This window comes from Podarcis bocagei (assembly GCF_964188305.1).
Source record: "Podarcis bocagei genome assembly, chromosome: 8".
NCBI classification, from domain to species: Eukaryota; Metazoa; Chordata; class Lepidosauria; order Squamata; family Lacertidae; genus Podarcis; species Podarcis bocagei.
In genome coordinates, this window is record NC_138133.1 from 41,576,928 (window position 1) to 41,596,883 (window position 19,956).

Sequence of the window (19,956 nt, forward strand, 5' to 3'; positions counted from 1 at the left end):
TTGTAAGGGTCAACTTTCCAAATCCTGACACTGCAGCAGTCCCAAACCAGATTGCCACTTGCCAAAACAGAAAAGAGGCAGGTGATTTGTGATTGGTTTCAATCAAGAATCTCTTGAAGCCTTTATAGAGGCCACAAGCCTCATAACAACTGGCAAATTCGTTCAGATTGTTAGCATGAATTACCCAGACCCATTTATCATACATATTTGCTAAATAATTAGCAGGTGCAGACGGCATGGAATGGTGCTGGAGTGCTGCAAGGGTGGCCAAATACTAGCCATTGTTAAAGGCCCTTAAGATTTACATCACTCGACAAAATTACTTTACCTTTTGGCTAACATCTCGTACGTGGTTGCTAAGGTAACAAAGGTAACCAAAGAGGAATGTGCATGAATTTTGTGGTCAAATTATGTCACTTTTCTCTCTGCTGCTACCTCTTTTGCACCCATGAATCCAATCATTCTAAATCCTTTGAGATGAATCAGTTGAAATCAAGGGTTATAAAAGCATACAACACCGCCTTATCCTTTATTCTCTCTCTCTAAAGCCTAGTAATAGACAAGTTTCAATTGAAATCACGATTGACCTGTTATCAGTAACAGGGGGCCTTTTCTCAGGCCTGGTGAAGCATAATCTGCATTGATTGTTATCTGATTAGAGGAGAATGCAGTCCTACTTCCCCCCAGTTACTTAAACCAACATCTCACTGTTCGTCCTTAGAGACCACAGCTTCACTCAGGCAGAGAGTGTCTAGACAGTATTCATGATCCATCTGTCTGGCACAGCCAGGCTGATGGCAAACTCTATTAGAACTGGAATATTTCTCTCTCTCTCTCTCTTTCTGCTCTCTCTCCTCCTCCTCCCCAGATTCTTTCCCTTTGTGAAGCAGTAATCTGACGCTGAAAATTACTATCATTGTTGCAATTCTCAAAATAGCAGTGCCAGACTTTCATTAACATCTATTCTAGACTACTAAATATTTAAATAAATGGACGAGCCACTCCTGATGTGGGACAGCCCCAGCACACCTGTACGAAGAAATAAAGTAAATAAATTTCAAAAATAAGAATGAAAATCAGTTCTTGAGATCAGCCTCACATGCTACTATTTACCTATATGGAAATAATCTTTAGAGGATTGTAAACATATACAAGTCTATTGCGATGCGATATGAGGACCTCCACTGGGCAGCTGGGGCATGCGGCGGCTGTGTAATTCATGGATTTGTAGCAAAACAAACCCTCACCTTAGCAAACTCTATTTGTCCCACGTACTGAAGAATAAAAAAGTATTCATTAAATTCTGGGCCCCCATATTACACGAGTTTCCAGCTACACAGTGTACACTGGGGTGAGAAACCTTTTTCAGCATGCAGACTACATTATCTCATGAGCACGCTTCCAAGCAGGGTGTGTGATGCAAGACATTGGTGGCCAGGGGCAAAAGTGTGTCAAACAACATATGTAATCCTTCAGGGACGCGGACTTAGAAAAAATATTGGGGGGGCCCGGGAAAGCTCATGAATAATAAATAAGCTCATGAATATGCAAATAAAGTGGCTCCGGCCCTAAATAGGGCAAGCCACGCCCCCCCAGCCAGCCGATTGGCTGGCTGGGAGGTGTGGCCAGTCGGGATTCCCCTGTTCTCGCGGGATTTCCGGCCGGGGCTCTCCGATTAGGGCGCGCGGCTGGCTGGCTGGCGAAGGAGGAGGCGGGGGACGGCGGCGGCGCTCTGCTGGAAGGGCGCCCGCCCGAGATTATTGGGGGGGCTGAGCCCCCCCAAAAAATGTTTTGAGGGGGCTCGAGCCCCCTCAAGCCCCATGGAGTCGGCGCCTATGTAATCCTTACTTTTGTGCAGTAGGCTACATTCAAGCCACACAAAAGCAGGAGGTTTTTACGCCTCCTACACCTACACACATGCGCACGCACACACACATCTCTGTGATAAATTCTCCATCCAGGCAACCAAGAGAGAGGAACACATTCCAGCCTGGCAAAAGTACTTGAGGCAGATATGGAGCAAGGCCAGTGAGGAATGTGTCCCTGTGTTAAGGAGTGTGGCCTGAGGCCCAAACAGAGAGCCCTACAGGGTCAAATTTGGCCCCTGAGCCTGAGGTTCTCCACAAGACAATAGTAACATACCAATTTTCTAACAGCTGTTAACCTTTCAATATTTGAAACAGATAATATGGTTGTATTTCAAACAAGTATACCATTTAGTATCTAAACAAAACTTTAGGACTGGATGGAGTCCAATAAATCAGCTGTCCACAGGTGAACATTTAGAGTTTCTCCAACGTTGTTGTTGTTGTTGATATGCGGGATGCTGCTGTTGAGTCTCCTCCACTGTTTTCTTTGGGTGGTTCATTTTATTCTCTCCCAAGTCATCTCGCCATCTTTACTCTCAATCATGTCTCCTCAGAAAATCCTCACAGAAGCCGTAAGTTATATGGCTTTTGTTAATTTATGATTTTGCATCCTAATTATTCACACACAGGACAGAACAAACTGCTGGAGCATGACAGCCAGTGTGGTACAGTGGTTAGAGTGCTGGGACCTGGGAGACCGCGGTTCAAATCCCCACTCAGCCATGAAGCTCACTGGGTGACCTTGAACTAATCACTCACTTTCAGCCTAACCTACTTCACAGGGGTATGTGAGGATAAAATGCGTAGGAGGAGAAACTATGGACACTACCTCAACTTCCTTGGAGGGAAGGTGGGATATAAATGCAATAACAACTATTACTACTACTACTACTACTACTCATGGGCTGAAGACATCCATGTGCATATCAGAGCTCCCCTAATCACAAGAATTCAATAGACCGACACAAATTCTTAATTTTAAAAACAAATGTATTAGCTGTATTCCTGCCCACAGATACATGGTTGTAAGTCATAACTGAGTTGTGTGATCTTTATGGGTATCAAAAGCATTTCACGGTTGTACATCTCATATGATTAGTACCACGTGATTCACTGGAACAGGGTCACAAAATATGATTAATGCCAACATTGCAAGCATTTAGTACACCAGGTCTGTTACTGTGTCAGCTCTGCCCACCCCACCCCCCCAAAAAAATAATTATCATGTGGCTGCAGCAACTCTGCTATGAGGGAAAGTCACAACATTTCAGGCTTTTAAGTGCAGAGAAACTGCAAGCAAGGGGACAAAACAATAGATGTGCATACAATTTATACATGGTGGGGGGGGACCAAATAGGCAGAATTTTCTCCCCTTTTCTCAGAATTCAGGACCATCCAGTGAAACTGAATGTTGGAAGATTCAGGACACGGGGGGGGGGGAGGAAATACTTCTCAATACAGAAAATGTTAAGCTATGTAATCCACCCTCATAAGATGTACTGATTGTCACCTACTTGGATGGTGGAATAAGAAAAATCCACATAGAAGAAGGCTATAAATGGCATCTAGTCAAGGTTGCCATATATTTCCTCCAGTGTCAGAGGCAATATGTCTCTGGATATCAGTTGTTGAAAACCAAGTGGGGAAAGTGCTGCTGCAGTCAGCTCCTGCTTTCAGGCTTCCTAGAGGCATCTGGTCAGTAACTGTGAGCTCAGGATGCTGAAGTAGATGAGCCTTTGATCTGATGCAGCACATCTCTTTTTGTGTTCTTTTGGATGGCAAGTAAGTAAAACAAAGGCTAAAACCCTGGTATAGGTTCCTCCCATTCTCTTTTCAGTTGTTCAGCAAGTCACTATACTATTCTAGGATTGCATATATTTAAATTAGTTAACATTTTAAATCAACAATGTCCTTTATCTCCTCTTTGGAATGTGGAAGCCAATGCTACAAATTATCAGTCTAGCTACCCAGCTATAACTCTCTGGCCTTAATAAGTGGTTTGCCTGTTCATCTAATTCTAAGATGAATAAAATTTCAGTGCATGCTACCTCAAATGGATGCAGAATATTCCATAGAGACTATTTTAGTATAAAGTCACACAGCACACCATATGGCCACATTTTATGGATGTATGTGAGCACATATCTTATTCACCAAAGCATTCCCACTGTAAATCAGCAGAGGAACTGATGAGCTCCCAGTACTGAAAGCACACAAATTAACTTTGCACACCTGAGCAGTCCCAGTGCAGCAAAGGTGCAAAGATTTCTTGCAGGATTATCGCCTCGGGCTCTAATATCATCGAAGACAAAACATCCAATCTGACAGTAAACTGACTAAAATGGAGTTTGCAATCCTTTAGAGTTCACAATCCTCTGATTAAATATTTTTTCAGGGTACAAATATTCTTCAAGTTACTTATAGAATAGTTTCATCGTAAATTTTTACTTTTTTCCTTCTCACCCACACTCTGCATGCCATGACCTAAAATAGAAAGTAAATGTATGCTTCCTACAGTGGACAATTATGAAAAGGAGCTATAAAACTATATTGACATATTTGTTTTCTTTGCATTCAAGCTGTGAAGAATATTGACTGTGTCTCTTTGCCCCTAATAGTCTATGGCATTATGAATAGATCTTACCAATTATATTGAAATACCGAGCACGGCAACTATAAAAGCATAATGTACCAACACTTATAAGGAGGTATATGATGATAAATCTTTACCACTTCTGTCAGGAGAGGATTTGGTTGTTAAGCATGTCCTCCTCAACCCAGCCCAGGATAGATCTAATGCAAAAGTACAGAACGTTGCAATCAAAGTAACTAACACAATGCATTAATTAAATGTACAGCTAAGTGCTCAGCATTTATCTTTGCTAGTAATTTAAAACTGTTGCCCAAGTTGTGATTGCCGCACCTGGCCTAACCCTATCAAAATTTGGAGCCGGAAAAAAATCTGGAGCATAACAAATTAAGAGCCTCTTCCTACCCAAAATATAGTGTCCTGTACAATCAGGATCCAATAATACAGAGCATACATGTAACTGTTTTTAAAAGGAGCTGGAATCTTACAGTGCACTGTTTGGTGGGAAGACGGAATCAGAGGAGATTCAATCCAGCCCTCTTCTGAACAGCTGATAGCAAGATTAGAGTTTTCTTTCATTTTTAAAGGGTTCTGTGGAAGTAGCTAGAGATGCTTGATAAATTCGATTTCTGAGAATTCTGATGTGAACCGAGCTGATATGCACTTCCCAGTCTTCAGAACTGACATTTCTTTGAACTTTGTGATACAGGTCCTTGAAAAGTAAATAAATCGTGATGCGGTTCTTAGCTCACAAAAACATACCAACATGCACTAAAAATGCGTATTATGAGATAAAATATGTTTAGAAATGCGTACAATAAGAAAAAACACACATATTAAATGCACATTTTGTAATAAAATATGCCTTCAAGGTGTCTTCTAAAGGTTTCATAGTTACTTATCTCCCTGACATCTGGTTGGAGGGTGTTCCACAGGAACGGCGCCACTATCAAGAAGGCCCTCTGCCTGGTTCCCTGTACCTTCACTTCTCACAGTGAGGGAACTGCCAGAAGGCCCCTTGGGGTTTAAGATCTGAAGCTTAAACTAGCAGGCCTGCCATTATTACACATAGCATTGCCTGTAGTATTGCTATCTATCAGAAATGTAAGCCGACACATTTTTTTCTCTGAGGCCCCAAAAAGCTTGCTTAAATATTTTATCAGAGAACCCTTTCAACTAAATAAACTTAAGAAATCTTATCAATGAAAATATGCCTAACACATGTACAGAATTCATATAATCATAGTATTGTAGAGTTGGCACATCTAGTCCAACAGCCTGCAATCCAGGAATCTTTTGCTCAATGTGACCCTGAGATTAAGAGTCTCATGCTCTACCCACCAAGCCATCAGAATGCACAGACCTCCAACTTCAAAACTTCAAATGTGGTCATTTGTAACCAAATCAAACCTTGTTCTCTTATCTTTCTTTTTCATTTGCTACATTAATCTTGTTGTAGGGACTCATTTTTCCACCCTAAACCCTGTTGGGTCATTCCTGGTACCAGATCTTGGGTAAGAAGTACCAAGAGCGACTGTCTGTGGGAAGATTTAGCAGCCCCTCCCAGGCTCTAAAAATGAGACCATAAATTTATATGTGCTTTGGGAAGACCCTGCAGCAATCAAGTGTAGTTTGGTTCTAAATAATTTTCATATAAAATGCTTTCAGTGTTGATAAGTGCAATTTATTGTGCTCTGCACAGTTCAGTCAGAAATATGATTTTGTTATACAACAACAGACATAGACCAGCTTTAGTAAGATTGCAGGTAAGAGAACAGGCGAAGAGCCCTGCTGGATCTGACCAAAGGCCTAACTAATCCAGCATCCTGTTTTCTACATTGGCCAACTAGATGCCTACAGGAAGCCCAATAAGGGTAATAGCCCTCTCCCTCCGCAACAGGCACTTCTAAGGCAAGCTGCCTCTGCTCTTGGTGGCAACTTATGTGGAGTCGTCTTGAGTCACACCCAATGGTTAAATCTTGGTAGCATTGGCAAATTTAATATTTGTAACTACATCATGTCTGTCCTTCCTAAGGCTAGTTGTTGTTCTTTACAGCATAATTTTTACAACTGATTTTCCCTTAGAAACCAACAAACAACCTGTCATTTTGAGTAACTAAAATAAGACATTAACAGGGAAGTTTGTGTAGGTGCTCTGACAGAACAAGCATTCAATAAAACCTTTTTGTGGCAGTCTCTCTCTCCGAGGTTTGGTATGTTTGTTTTTGTTTGTTTGTTTGTTTGTTTGTTTGTTTGTTTTTCCATCAATATTTTCTTTCTATAGCCAATACATGTTGTTAAGTATGAGTTCTGTAAGTATGAGTTCTATAAATATTTTCCATTCAATAGCCTGTCCTTCATTTTTGAGACAAATCTGGGGAGGGGGCCTGAAATGGGCAAACCTTTAGTGGCAGTTAAATTGGTTACCTTAACCTGGAAGAAACAGTGTGTTCAAACTAGGAATTTTGTCACATTGATTCTGACTTTTTTGAGCTCCCAATACAAACTGGCAATGGCAAAATGGTTGGGTCAACATGCCCTTTACCAGTGCTGGGTCACTGGCAAATCCCAATCTTGCTGCCTTCTGCTAAAAGGCAATAAAATCTTAGCCATTTGTCATGACTCAGGTGAATATCTATGCCCAATACCCAATATTTATTCTCTCAAGAAATCACACACTTTTTAAGATGTCAGAAGCCAGTTCAGTTTGATAGGCTGCCCATCTTTGGTGAAATGTTGAAATGTCCATAGTGACCTATCTTTTGCTCCAAAGAACAGGTCATGCTACAAAACTAGTCACATGACAGACTTAACTTGGATCAAAGGCATTATTTGTAGATCAAAGAATGCAACAACTTAAATCAACTGTGTTTATGAAGCCAGCACAGCATTTAAGACGCACATACTAAAGTAAAGCCACAGAATGTCATAGGTTGTTTTTTTCATAAATGCATTTATGAAGAAAATCCACAGGATAAAACACATGTTGAAAGCACGACTTCCCTTTAAAACTACTACTGAATGCAGCTAATTTATATTCTATCTGAAAGCACATATTTTATGGCCGCATTATAGTAACCAAATACCTCTGAATCACATGAAAAATACTAGTTTCATACTATCATACTACACTATTAAGAAATATGTGTTTCTCGGTTATAAAAGCTGGATTCAAAAAGATTATCCTTCTGAAATATAGCCAAATAATATTTAATTCGGAAGTCCATTAAGGAGGATATCAAATGCACACCAGTTACCTTGTCAGCTGGAATATTTCCCATTTTTATACATCCCATCCAATTCTATCTCAACCTAGAAGCACTTTAAAGCATCTTCAGCACATATATAACAGAACAAAAAACATATGAGTTCCAATACGGGCAGACTGTGCATATTGCTTTCTCTGTTTTAAAAGGAACAGCTTTATCTCCCCCCGGCAAACAGTACAAAGGGCCAGTCTGATATTATTTTCTGGTCCAGGAGACTTCACTGTAGCTCATGTATAGAGCAACTTGCCATGTGGATCCTCAGGATCACGCTGGATCATTCTGGAGGACTCCATCATTGGAGAGCTGATAGCAATGTTTCCCAGTCATGCAACAGGCAGAAGTATAGTGTCCATATGAAGTACCGCTCAATTCTGCCTTTAGAAGAACAATTCTCGCACATCTGGCTGACTTATAAAACAGCAGCTGCCGTGAGAAACACTCAAGCTCTAAGGAAGCGCATTATAGAGAGAAATGCAAAGTACAAGTCACAACTACAGCTATGTTTTTAGTCTAACCCAATTATAGAAGTAGTAACAGGAGTTGGGTGGGAAACACCTTGCTACTTTCATTCAAATCTTTTGCAGAATAGTATGAGCAGTAGAACAGACTTCAAAGCAAACGTCATAACTGCCCATTGACACAGGGGTGAGGTACTTACAGCTGAAGATACTTGGAGGTGGATGCTCTGTTACAAGCAGACAGTTCTCTTCATCACTGTTATCCCCACAATCATTTTGTTGGTTACAGACCAGAGAGCCAAGATACAAGCATTTGCCACTGGTGCAGGTGAATTTGCACTCTGAAAAGTACAGCAGAAGAAAAAGGAAGATGTGAGTACTTTTTAATTTGTTCTTTCATTGTCTATCAAGGTTTAAAACTATTTAAATTAATTCAGCTCTGCATGTGGGGGATGATGTAAAGGATTCTTCTTCTTCCTATTTGACCTTTGGAGTCCTGTATTGCAGTACAGTTTAATAACCATCTTAATTACTGATTATTTAAATTGCACAAGAAATTACAAAATGGCAATATGCAGCATAAACAAGTTAGGCACTTATGTTTTAAAATTATACAGAATTATAGCCCAGGTACCAATTCACAATTCACACAGTGAGGTTTTCCATATTATAATTTACAACTGTCATCCATGACTGTTAGATTGTGTGCAACCCATCATAACTGCAGAGTCTTCTCTTTTGTTAAGTCCCATCTTGCTTTTCATGAGTTAGTAGATGCAGAAGTGATCATTACAGCTTATCACATACATCACACACGGGAATTGGCCTTAAGTCTCCGTGTTTCATTTTAACAGCCCAATTTAGTTGTGTTTAAGAATTACTGAAATCAATAGGACAGATTAGATGCTACTAATTTTGTGCATCTCTGAATCAGAGCCATTCTCTCGAATTCTTTTAAAAACCAAGGCTAAGGCAAGTATTTAAAATAAACATGCAGAAAGCAGCTATCAAAAGAAGAGTTTGAAAGGAGGTTACTTATATATGTGCATATATCAATTTAACAGATTTATAAAGTGTCCCTCATCACGTTGTAATTCCATGGCAGTTGTCAATAAAATAACAAAGACAAGATACAATAAATGCATCAAAGCAGTACAAACAGAATTAATATAATACCAAACAGCCAAAAAGAGCAGATTAATCATAGACTAAGCACCTGTTCCATTTTTTTCCAGTCCAGAATCTGACACATATGTGGAACTCCAAGTGCTTTGTACAGTAGATGAAGCTTGGTAAACACAAGGAGCTATTTTCCTTTCCATATCCAGAAACAAGGACATGGATCACTAAATCCAGGATTGTGATGACTAAATCTGCATTTCATGATTATTATTTTTTAAAAAATGTTTTGAAGCTTTTCACATCTGAAAGTGTCAGTTGCAGAGCAGGAACAGTACAGCCCCCTCCCTACGAACTGTATTTAATATATTGATTATTTGCTACTAAAATATGCAGAAAACTGGTGAAATTGCTTTGTTTAATTTCAAGTGTGTACATTCAAGTACTGGGTGTACATTCAAAAATTAAGTTCTTTGCAAAGCTGGTTGCTTTTAAACCACATTCAGCATCTAGGACCAGTGGCGTAGCGTGGGTTGTCAGCACCCGGGGCAAGGCAAGTAATTTGCGCCCCCTAACCCGGGGCAAGGCAAGTAATTTGCGCCTCCTAACCCCTAACCTGCCGCCGCTGCCAGCTTCTTCTTGCTGCTGCCTGGTCTGGTCTGGTGTGGTTCTCTCCCGCGCTCAGCGCTGCACTGGGCGGCCGCTGCACTGTCCCTCCCCCAGATAGTCCCTCGCTCTCTCTCCGCACCGCACGCCTGGCACACCCCCCCCTCCACAGTGGGCGGCGACCCGGCGGCTCGGATCGGATTCGCACAGCCAGCACTGCAGTGAGAGAGTGTGAGTGAGCCAGGTAGGGGCAGAGAGCTGAGAGTGCGAGCGCACCCCCCCCCCGATGTTGCGCCCGGTGCGGTTGGCCCCCCTGCACCCCCCACGCTACGACACTGTCTAGGACAGTGGGAAGTGTGGTTTTAGAAATTATATATAATGTATACTGTAGTGTATTTGAATCCATACTAGGCAAGAGCTGTCTGCTTGTGTGTCTGCTTGGAATGCTGCCAGCTTTGGACAAGACATAATAATCATTAGTTCCTGTCCCTGCATTAAAACAAGGCTTTAAAGCTGCAAAATGTCTCAGCTTTGATACTGTAATATGCACGAATCCATCCAGGCCCATAAAATTATATCTCTGCCCACCTTTCTCAACTGCCAGATGGAGATTAACAAACTGGAGGACTGCCACAGTCGAACAATCACTGTTTCACCCTATGTGCTCAATTCCCAAATGTCAGTATTGCCAAGCTGCTGAATACATTTCGAGATCTTCCTTAGCTTGGCAAAAAAAAGCTTAGCCCAATTGGTTCTAGATTTTCAGTTTCCTATCATTATTTCAGATTAAAGGAATGTTTTCTTAAATAAAGGCTGATGAGGAACTCCAAGTGCTTTGTACAGTAGATGAAGCTTGGTAAACACAAGGAGCTATTTTCCTTTCCATATCCAGAAACAAGGACATGGATCACTAAATCCAGGATTGTGATGACTAAATCTGCATTTCATGATTATTATTTTTTAAAAAATGTTTTGAAGCTTTTCACATCTGAAAGTGTCAGTTGCAGAGCAGGAACAGTACAGCCCCCTCCCTACGAACTGTATTTAATATATTGATTATTTGCTACTAAAATATGCAGAAAACTGGTGAAATTGCTTTGTTTAATTTCAAGTGTGTACATTCAAGTACTGGGTGTACATTCAAAAATTAAGTTCTTTGCAAAGCTGGTTGCTTTTAAACCACATTCAGCATCTAGGACCAGTGGCGTAGCGTGGGTTGTCAGCACCCGGGGCAAGGCAAGTAATTTGCGCCCCCTAACCCGGGGCAAGGCAAGTAATTTGCGCCTCCTAACCCCTAACCTGCCGCCGCTGCCAGCTTCTTCTTGCTGCTGCCTGGTCTGGTCTGGTGTGGTTCTCTCCCGCGCTCAGCGCTGCACTGGGCGGCCGCTGCACTGTCCCTCCCCCAGATAGTCCCTCGCTCTCTCTCCGCACCGCACGCCTGGCACACCCCCCCCTCCACAGTGGGCGGCGACCCGGCGGCTCGGATCGGATTCGCACAGCCAGCACTGCAGTGAGAGAGTGTGAGTGAGCCAGGTAGGGGCAGAGAGCTGAGAGTGCGAGCGCACCCCCCCCCCAGATGTTGCGCCCGGTGCGGTTGGCCCCCCTGCACCCCCCACGCTACGACACTGTCTAGGACAGTGGGAAGTGTGGTTTTAGAAATTATATATAATGTATACTGTAGTGTATTTGAATCCATACTAGGCAAGAGCTGTCTGCTTGTGTGTCTGCTTGGAATGCTGCCAGCTTTGGACAAGACATAATAATCATTAGTTCCTGTCCCTGCATTAAAACAAGGCTTTAAAGCTGCAAAATGTCTCAGCTTTGATACTGTAATATGCACGAATCCATCCAGGCCCATAAAATTATATCTCTGCCCACCTTTCTCAACTGCCAGATGGAGATTAACAAACTGGAGGACTGCCACAGTCGAACAATCACTGTTTCACCCTATGTGCTCAATTCCCAAATGTCAGTATTGCCAAGCTGCTGAATACATTTCGAGATCTTCCTTAGCTTGGCAAAAAAAAGCTTAGCCCAATTGGTTCTAGATTTTCAGTTTCCTATCATTATTTCAGATTAAAGGAATGTTTTCTTAAATAAAGGCTGATGAGGAAAAGAGCCTGCTTTTCATTTGCAAGGGTCTAAAAACCTTAATTAAATGTACCAAAGAGTAATAATATGCACTACTTCAAGGCCTGCAATCCAACAGAGTGGTATAAGGGAGAATCATAGACAGCCCTGCAATCCACATCTTACTAGCTTTCAACCACTTTAGTCAGTTACTCCCAATAGGGGTGCCAACCTGAATAAAATATTGGAGGGGTAAGCCCCGCACTGCATAATCAATTACATGATGTGGCACATGCACACCATCTGAATGGCCATGCCCATCAACTTTGGGGGCAGGGGTCCCTGGCAGTTGGTTCTTATGACTACCACCATGTTTCAAATGCACAACTGAAGCTGGGAGATGGCCTCCCATCCCAGTGCCACACTAAGACAGTTCACTGCTTGAACCCAGTCACAAATGGTGAGACTGCAACAGCTCTCTGCTGAAAACTTAACAAGTCTTGCTTGTACCATTCAGACTATTCATGCCTCCACCATTCTCTCTTTCATGAAGCCACTTATAATAAATCTACTTTTTAGCTAAACTCATTTGTATCCAAGGCCAGGAAGGAAGGAAGGTAGACAGACAATGCCACTGAAATCCATATACTCAGAAGAGAGGTGAACAGACTACAGGCTTATGAGAGCTACTTACATTTTTTACCAAAACCCAGAGATCTGCCAACTGAAGGCAGGTACGAAACACAAACACTTAGGATTAAAGAATGCCAAGCCCAGAAATGTATTAGGAACATCAGAACTGAACTCACAGTTCTGCTACTCAAAAATCCATTCCTAGTTATATTCCCCACCCCTACCCCTGCCAGCTTTCTTCATGCCAGTAATGAAATTAAGGATGGGGGGGGCAGAGAATCATTTTGATTGTTATTGTTAAACAATTGAGAGTACAAAATTATTTCCAAACTATTGCAAATCACTCCTAGATCTTTTAGTAGATCCCAATCTATATTCTGCCTGCCCCTGATACTGAAACATTAGTCTCTTTTGAACTAGAATATATATGCAGCATAGGTCAGGAAATGTAAATAATAATAAAAAAAACTGTTGGTCGAAATGACATTTTGAGCTAAGTTTCTCCTATTCCAAAGTATTTTCCATGCACCAGTAGTTTCAGATACTCTTAATAAATGCAGAACATCAGACTTCCACATATATACACTATTGTATGAAAACACTATCTTAAATGTCTCTCAGCTCTTTGAAATTACTTATTTGCCTTTTTCAGAATTCTTTGGAGACACTTCCCCCTTGTTTTAAACCTTTATAAACAGATACACATTCAAACAATTCTCTTAAAATCATTTACAGATCTACTCAAAAATAATCCCCATCAAATTCAATGGTGCTTACTCCCAGGTAAGTAGTACAGGAGTGCAGCCTTCCTTTCCCATTCACAGTAGTGTTTCAGTACTAATGACTGAAATTTCCCTCTCCACCCCCTCCAATAACAGGAGGATTTGTTTAAAAAAATCAAGCCTAGTTAGGGTGCAGTGATTTAAATCAAGGCAATTTAAATCATCAAGAAAAAGGGGAAATTTAAGTCAATTTTCCAACTGCATGATTCTGTACAAGTAGACATACAAATTTGTTGCTATAACAAATTAAAGCATATCTGTTTGCAACTAAACAGAGCTATTATGCTACCAAGCATGCAACATACTTTTTTTGTACTATAGAACTTAAATATGCCTAGGAGAAAAACTGAGAACATGAGGTTTCCAGTTTATCCCTCTTCATGAGCACCAAGCAACGCCATTCACTTGGCCTATGAGCCCAACTAGATGTGATGAACAGGCCATGGCTATTATTCACTGGATTTCTTACCCGCCCTTCATCATATTTTCCAAGAATTACTCTAAGAACACAACCTTCTCGGGCTGGTAAGACAGTGGCAAGATGAGCCCTCATACATTGTGGATTCTGGGCAAGTTGGGTCATCCAAGGCCGTCCAAGCCTACGACCAGAACTTGGAATCTGACTCTGGGCCATACCAGGTAGATACTCCATCACAATGGTGACAATTTCCTGGGGCCCATCATATAACTGGAAGCCTCTGCAATCAAACAGATTTCCTTTGGGTTCTGCTGATCCAGATGAATTCAGAAGCAATTGCCTACTATCCAGGGAGCAGGCTAGGATAGCAAGGATCATTCTGTGACTAACAAAAATTGAAGAGGCTGTTAGGAATCACGTCAGTTGTCTCAAACTTGCACTGGTAAGGAAATCAGAACCAACCCAGGGTGCATAATTGTGCCTAATGACATACCAAAGAGATCTCAATAAATTGAGTTGTAACACAGCTTGTCTAGACAGGGGGGTGGTGTGATCTAAGTTTTAAAGATAATCCAGCATGACTGTGTTTTATAAATAACTTTTTCAAAGCTATTCCACTTCTACTTTCAAGTGGCAATCAGCAATCCTGGCTGGTCAGTTACAGAGCAGCCCCTAACCCCTATAGGTAGGAAGTATTAGCAGCTATGGATTAAAAGATTAGTTGGATTAAAAAAATATCATTAGGCTTGCATCCCTACAAAGTCCAAAAACAACAAAACAATTTCATCAGATATTAAACTGATTATTACTGCTGGTGTGAATGGGCACTGTGCTTAGTTTGCACACATTTGTGTCCCAATTGAATTGCTACTTACCACACTGCGTGCATTTCATTGCCATCTAATCCCAACTTTTATAAATTTCCCCCTCTACACCAAATAAAGAGAGGTGCCAGCAGGAACTCCAGCTTTTCAGCAGTGTGACCTTTCCTACCAAGGGGAGATGCTGGATGTCACTGACAGACTTAATAAAATAACTTTGCACCAACTTTGGAAAAATGCTCCAGCTCTGGTGATCCTTCACGAGAAGAGAGTTTAATAAAAGTGAGGTGACTCAAGTATAACTCCCTATGAACCTGGATACAATAGCTAAAGCATAGGGGTAGGTTCTCTAAAACCTATTGGCTTCCATGAGATTTAGGTAGCCTAAATGTCTGCAGAACTGCAGCATAGAGCATTTTATGGATTAAAAAATGGCACCTTAAAGAGTGCCCAGAAGGCAATGTTCAGCCGATAGGGTAGCTTCATTAGAAAGCAAGCCATTGCATTCTGTGTAAGCTGCAGCTTCGAAACAAATTGTTCTTAAAGAAACCCTCTCTTTTTAAAAACGTAATAAATACATATAGAAAGTAGGCTTTTGGATAAGTACCAAAGAAACTGTGGCCAAAGAATTTGATACATATATACCTTGATAGGGCGGTAATCATTAAATGCTGAACTGTGAAATGTAATGCCATCATTATTTTCAATGCTTATTTTACACATGCTGTGTCTACTCACCCGTATACAATCCCATCCCATTACATTACGGTTAGTGCTTTCAGACTTTCCTTTGCACTAGGCTTCATAATACAAACAGCAGCACCATTGTTTTATCATCCAGTTACACATAAGGCACTTTAATTTACAGGTAAATGCTGCCTGTTTTTGTTTGTTGGTTGGTTGGTTGGTTGGTTGGTTGGTTGGTTGGTTGGTTGGTTTTTAATAAGGTCAGCTACGGGGGGGTAGGGGTAGGGTATTGATAGACATCAGTATTTAACAGCCTTGAAATTCTTGGCTGACTTGATATAAATAGTATCATATACTAAGTGTGCATCAGTTTGGTAGGTACTCCAAACAACTAGATTAATTGGGGGGATTCAGGGAAGGTTCTCGCATTCCTGGGTTGCATTAACAAGGCATGTCAAGCCAGGTCAGGGATCACCCATCCAAGTAGCTCTCCCCCCTTGTTTTTTTGTTCCCAAAAAGTTAAAACCCGCAACCTCCCTGTCCCCCAAAACAAGCACACTTCTTTGTGAGAAAGGAAATGAAACTGACTGGGGAAACACTAAGAGGCCAAGAGGGGAGAAGTTTTAAAGCATGGACTGTGCCTGGAAAGAGCAGAGGAAAGGTAGGTGTGGATAAGCCTTTAGTTTGTTTCAAAACGGCATGAATACTGACCTGGCCATACCCTCTGGCATGCAAATTGCTTATTCATGGTTCAGGATGTCCAGGGAAATGTCTATAGACACTAATTGTTAGGAAATGGTTTGGAAGGGGAAACCCATTAGAGCCCAGGAAAGATGACATATCTTCCCCTCTCCCAGGAAAGGGGGACTGGAAGAAGGACTGGAAGCAGTAGAAGGAGGAAAACAGAAAATCAAGACACGGACACAGAGAGAAAGTGAGCTGAAAACCACTGTTTAAACTGAATTCACCTAGTGGGGTGCTAGCATCTCTTTCTGGGGATCTGGTGTGCGATGGTGGTCGGGAGTCTGCTAGGGACTAAGACCATAAGAAGAGCCTGCAGGGTCCTGCCCAGCATCACAGTCACCAGCCAGACACCTAAGGGAAGCCCGAAAGCAGGACCTGAATGCAAGAGCACTCTCCCCTTCCTATACTTTCCAGTAAGCAGTATTTTGAAGCATTGCTGCCTCCAGTGCCTAGCCATCAAGGTTTGTAGCCATTGATAGCTTTTAGTTCCATTAATCCGTCTAATCCTTTTTTTACAGGCATCCGAGTTGGTGGCCATCACTACCTCCTGTAGGTGCAAATTCCCTAGTTGTGAGCTGCCCATGTGGGTGGGGTGAGCTGGGGCAAGGCACGCTGCATGGAGCCTCGCCACCACCTCCCCATCAGCTGTAGGGTGGCTAAGGGAAACCAGCGGGCAGACACAAGCCCCACACTGCCGTTTCAAGTAGCTTGAAGCCTGCAGGCACCTGAGCCACCATGCCATTCCCAGGAGAGACACGTGGCTCGGGCACACTGTGTAGGTCCCAAAGTAAGTGCTGCCCTCCGCTGTTGGCGCCCAGTGCCCCCCCCAGCTGTGCCTCTGCATGCCAATCACTGAGCAATGCCTGCAGTGTCCCAGCTTCAGATTCCATCTGTTTCCACAGCCAACTCACAAAGCTCACCAGTAACACCTCTCTCCCCTGATCACTTCTTACCAATGGTCTAGTATTGCTTCACCTCATTTGTCACATGCAGTTGTGTGAAAATTTAAAGGTAGACCTTATTCTACAGGTTACTTACCTAGCAGCCAAAAACAGTAGCCAGGGAGAAGAAATGAATAAAATAATTTGTTGCTCTTCTCGCCTCTACATACTCATCAAAATAGCAGGGTGGTACAGATGGGAACTAGAAGATAGATAGACACACACACACACACACACACACACACACACACACACAGGAGGAACTTTATCACAAAGTACACAATTTGAAAAATAATCACATATGGTAAACAGTTTGGGCAGCTACAATATGTTCAGAAAACCAGTAACCTGGCAGTGTGATCTTCACAAAACCACAATGTCCCTGAGGAGCACATAAAAAGTTCTGAAAAATAAGAAATAGCTTATGAAAGCCAGTCTGTCTATTAGAGAAAGTAAGGGTCTTTGGATAAATGTGACTATGCAGTACAATTATATAATTTTGTGCCATGAGCTGAAATTAACTTCACTTCTTTTTGGACAGTGCAATCAGAAGTAGACATGCACTCCTAGGTACATGAGGACTGCAGTCTGATCTATAATCCTTCCCTCAAAATCTAGGGGGAAAGAAATCTAGAAGGAAGTCAGTCATAGCCCCCAACCAATTTATCACTAAAAAGGAAGTAATAGTCTAGAATAAAAAAAGTTATAGGAAGAAAGTTTGCATCTTCAGTTACTACTTTAAAAACAAATATAAATAGAGGCATGAGACTGAACTGTATCCCTTCACAATGAAGATATTTTATGGAAACAGCTGGTACACAGTGCATGAGATCATTAGACAAAAGTTTGTATCTTCAATATCAGCAAAAGAAATTAAGGGAAATTTAGGCTGTGTACACAACATACTTTTAAAGAATCCCCCCCCCCAAAAAAAGAATCCTGGGAACTATAGTTTAACTCTCACAGAGCTACAATTCCCAGCACTCTTAAATTACAGTTCCCAGGATTCTTTGGTATAGATGTGCTCAAAATGTGCATGCAATCTTAACTTCTAAATATCTGCTTAATATTTAAAAAAATAGAGAAGCCATAAACCATCTCATGTCCTATAATGGCATGAACATATTTAGCGTGCTATAATTATTTTACTATCATGGTGAGAAATTAATCACCCCAGTCACTCTAGCACACAAAATTAGTTTAACCCTAAGTGTCAGCTTCTTGACTGAAACAATGTTGTATGACAAAAGCTGGGTGTTCATATATGTGTTTTGAGCCAAAACAATTTCAGGGTATGCCAAATAATCACACACCTGTTAACATCAATTTTTGTGCTCTAATCATGTGAATTTAACTACTTCCAGCACCTCCAGCTGTTGATCATGAGCAGATGCAGAGCAGCCATAAGGGAAATCTCTTAGAATTTCAGCATCACTGATCAAAAAGTGGCAATGAAGAATCTCCCGGGTCCCACAATAAGCCAGTCCTTGAGTATAGCAAAATAATAATGCTGTTTGCTATCAACCGGCAAATGGCATAGTAGTGCCACAACTGGCATTTGGCATCCATTATTTTATCCTGCAGATAGCTCATTTGTCCCCACTCTTCTAAACTGTTCCCTAAATCGCTACACGTCAAGATATACTTTCCTCTCATTGGAATTATTAAACTGAATGAACGATAACTCTGAGTTTGCCTCTGTTCTATTTGTGACTCTGCTCAGATGAAATGCATGAGGCCAATAATCAAAACACCAACAGCAAGTTCAGAACAGGCTTACAGTAGCGCATGTGGATGGTCTGTTCAGAGATGCTGAGTAGGGGTGGCTTCTCTCTCACACATTTCACATCTCAGTGCTCAACAGAGCTTAAACCATGAACTTCCTGAATTCAGTAACATTATGGTTGCAGTTCTGCCTGGCGGTACATAAAATGTGCTTGCTGTAATGGCTTGATCTGGTATGGCACAGCCTATTTCACCCATGCAAACCTTCACAGGAGATTGCAAACATAATGAAAGTGCATGTACTAACTTACCAATACGTTAGGTTCACAAGTTTGGTAGCGTTACCAACACCAACGTAACTGCCTATGCAAACATATTTGGGTTACACAGCCTCACATTCATATGGAGAAGAGTAGCAATATATGAACTAAAAATAAATGGATACAACAGATCGTAAGACTGATCATGAGAGACGGCCTTCTTGGTGATTGCTTCCAGAATTTGAAAATTCCTCCCTAGAGCAGTTAGACTGGCTCCCTCCTTGTGGTCCTTCTACTGGCAGGTAAAAGACTTTCTCGTTCCAGCAGGCTTTGGGGAACTGGCTGCTTTTAACAAAAGGGCTGTATGGTTTTGAAATTTTAATAGTTTTAATTCTATCAATGTTTAATTGCTTTTAATTATTGCTTTTGTCTATGTTTTTAGCTGTTCTTATTTTTATCTGTAAGCCACCTTGAGTCCCTGTCAAGGAAAAAGGCAGGGTATTAATAAATGGATTATGATAATGATGATGATAAGACTGTAGTGATTCCAATTTACCAGCAGCTCAACTATATACTGGAAAATGTCATCATGTATTGGAAAAAGGTAAACATATAAATACGTATTGCGTTTTTTGAGGGGGGTATTACTTTTTTCAGGGACCTTCCTCTTCTATACTGAGACTGCCATGAAGTTGTTACATCACTTCCCTTTATTTACCTTCTTGATCTTTTTCAAACTAACAAAATCTCTTCTTAGTATCTCAAGCAACTAGGCCGACACAGCAAGCAGAGTTAGAATGGGTTGCTAAATATTGGGTCAAAGTGATTATCAATCCGACACCATCACAAACCAGACACACAAAATGCACTGGCTGCTTTGCCTCACACACTGATCCACAATGGCATATTTCTATGTGCCAAGGAGGCGTTAACATAACGCTGTCCCGCAATGAGATTTATAATCA

The 19,956-nt window shown here is 41.4% G+C and overlaps 1 protein-coding gene across 2 annotated transcripts in view; it reads right to left on the minus strand.

Moving 5' to 3' along the window:
- Positions 1-19,956, minus strand: part of LDLRAD4 (low density lipoprotein receptor class A domain containing 4) — a 263,177-nt gene that overhangs the window by 139,684 nt on the left and 103,537 nt on the right. For both annotated transcript variants that reach the window (XM_081205664.1, XM_081205661.1), the window contains one exon: positions 8,386-8,526. Coding sequence is in view for 1 of the 2 variants with exons in the window: in XM_081205661.1 (XP_081061787.1) it covers positions 8,386-8,526 (141 nt within the window). In the remaining variant the exon portion in view is untranslated. The remainder of the gene's footprint in view (positions 1-8,385; positions 8,527-19,956) is intronic.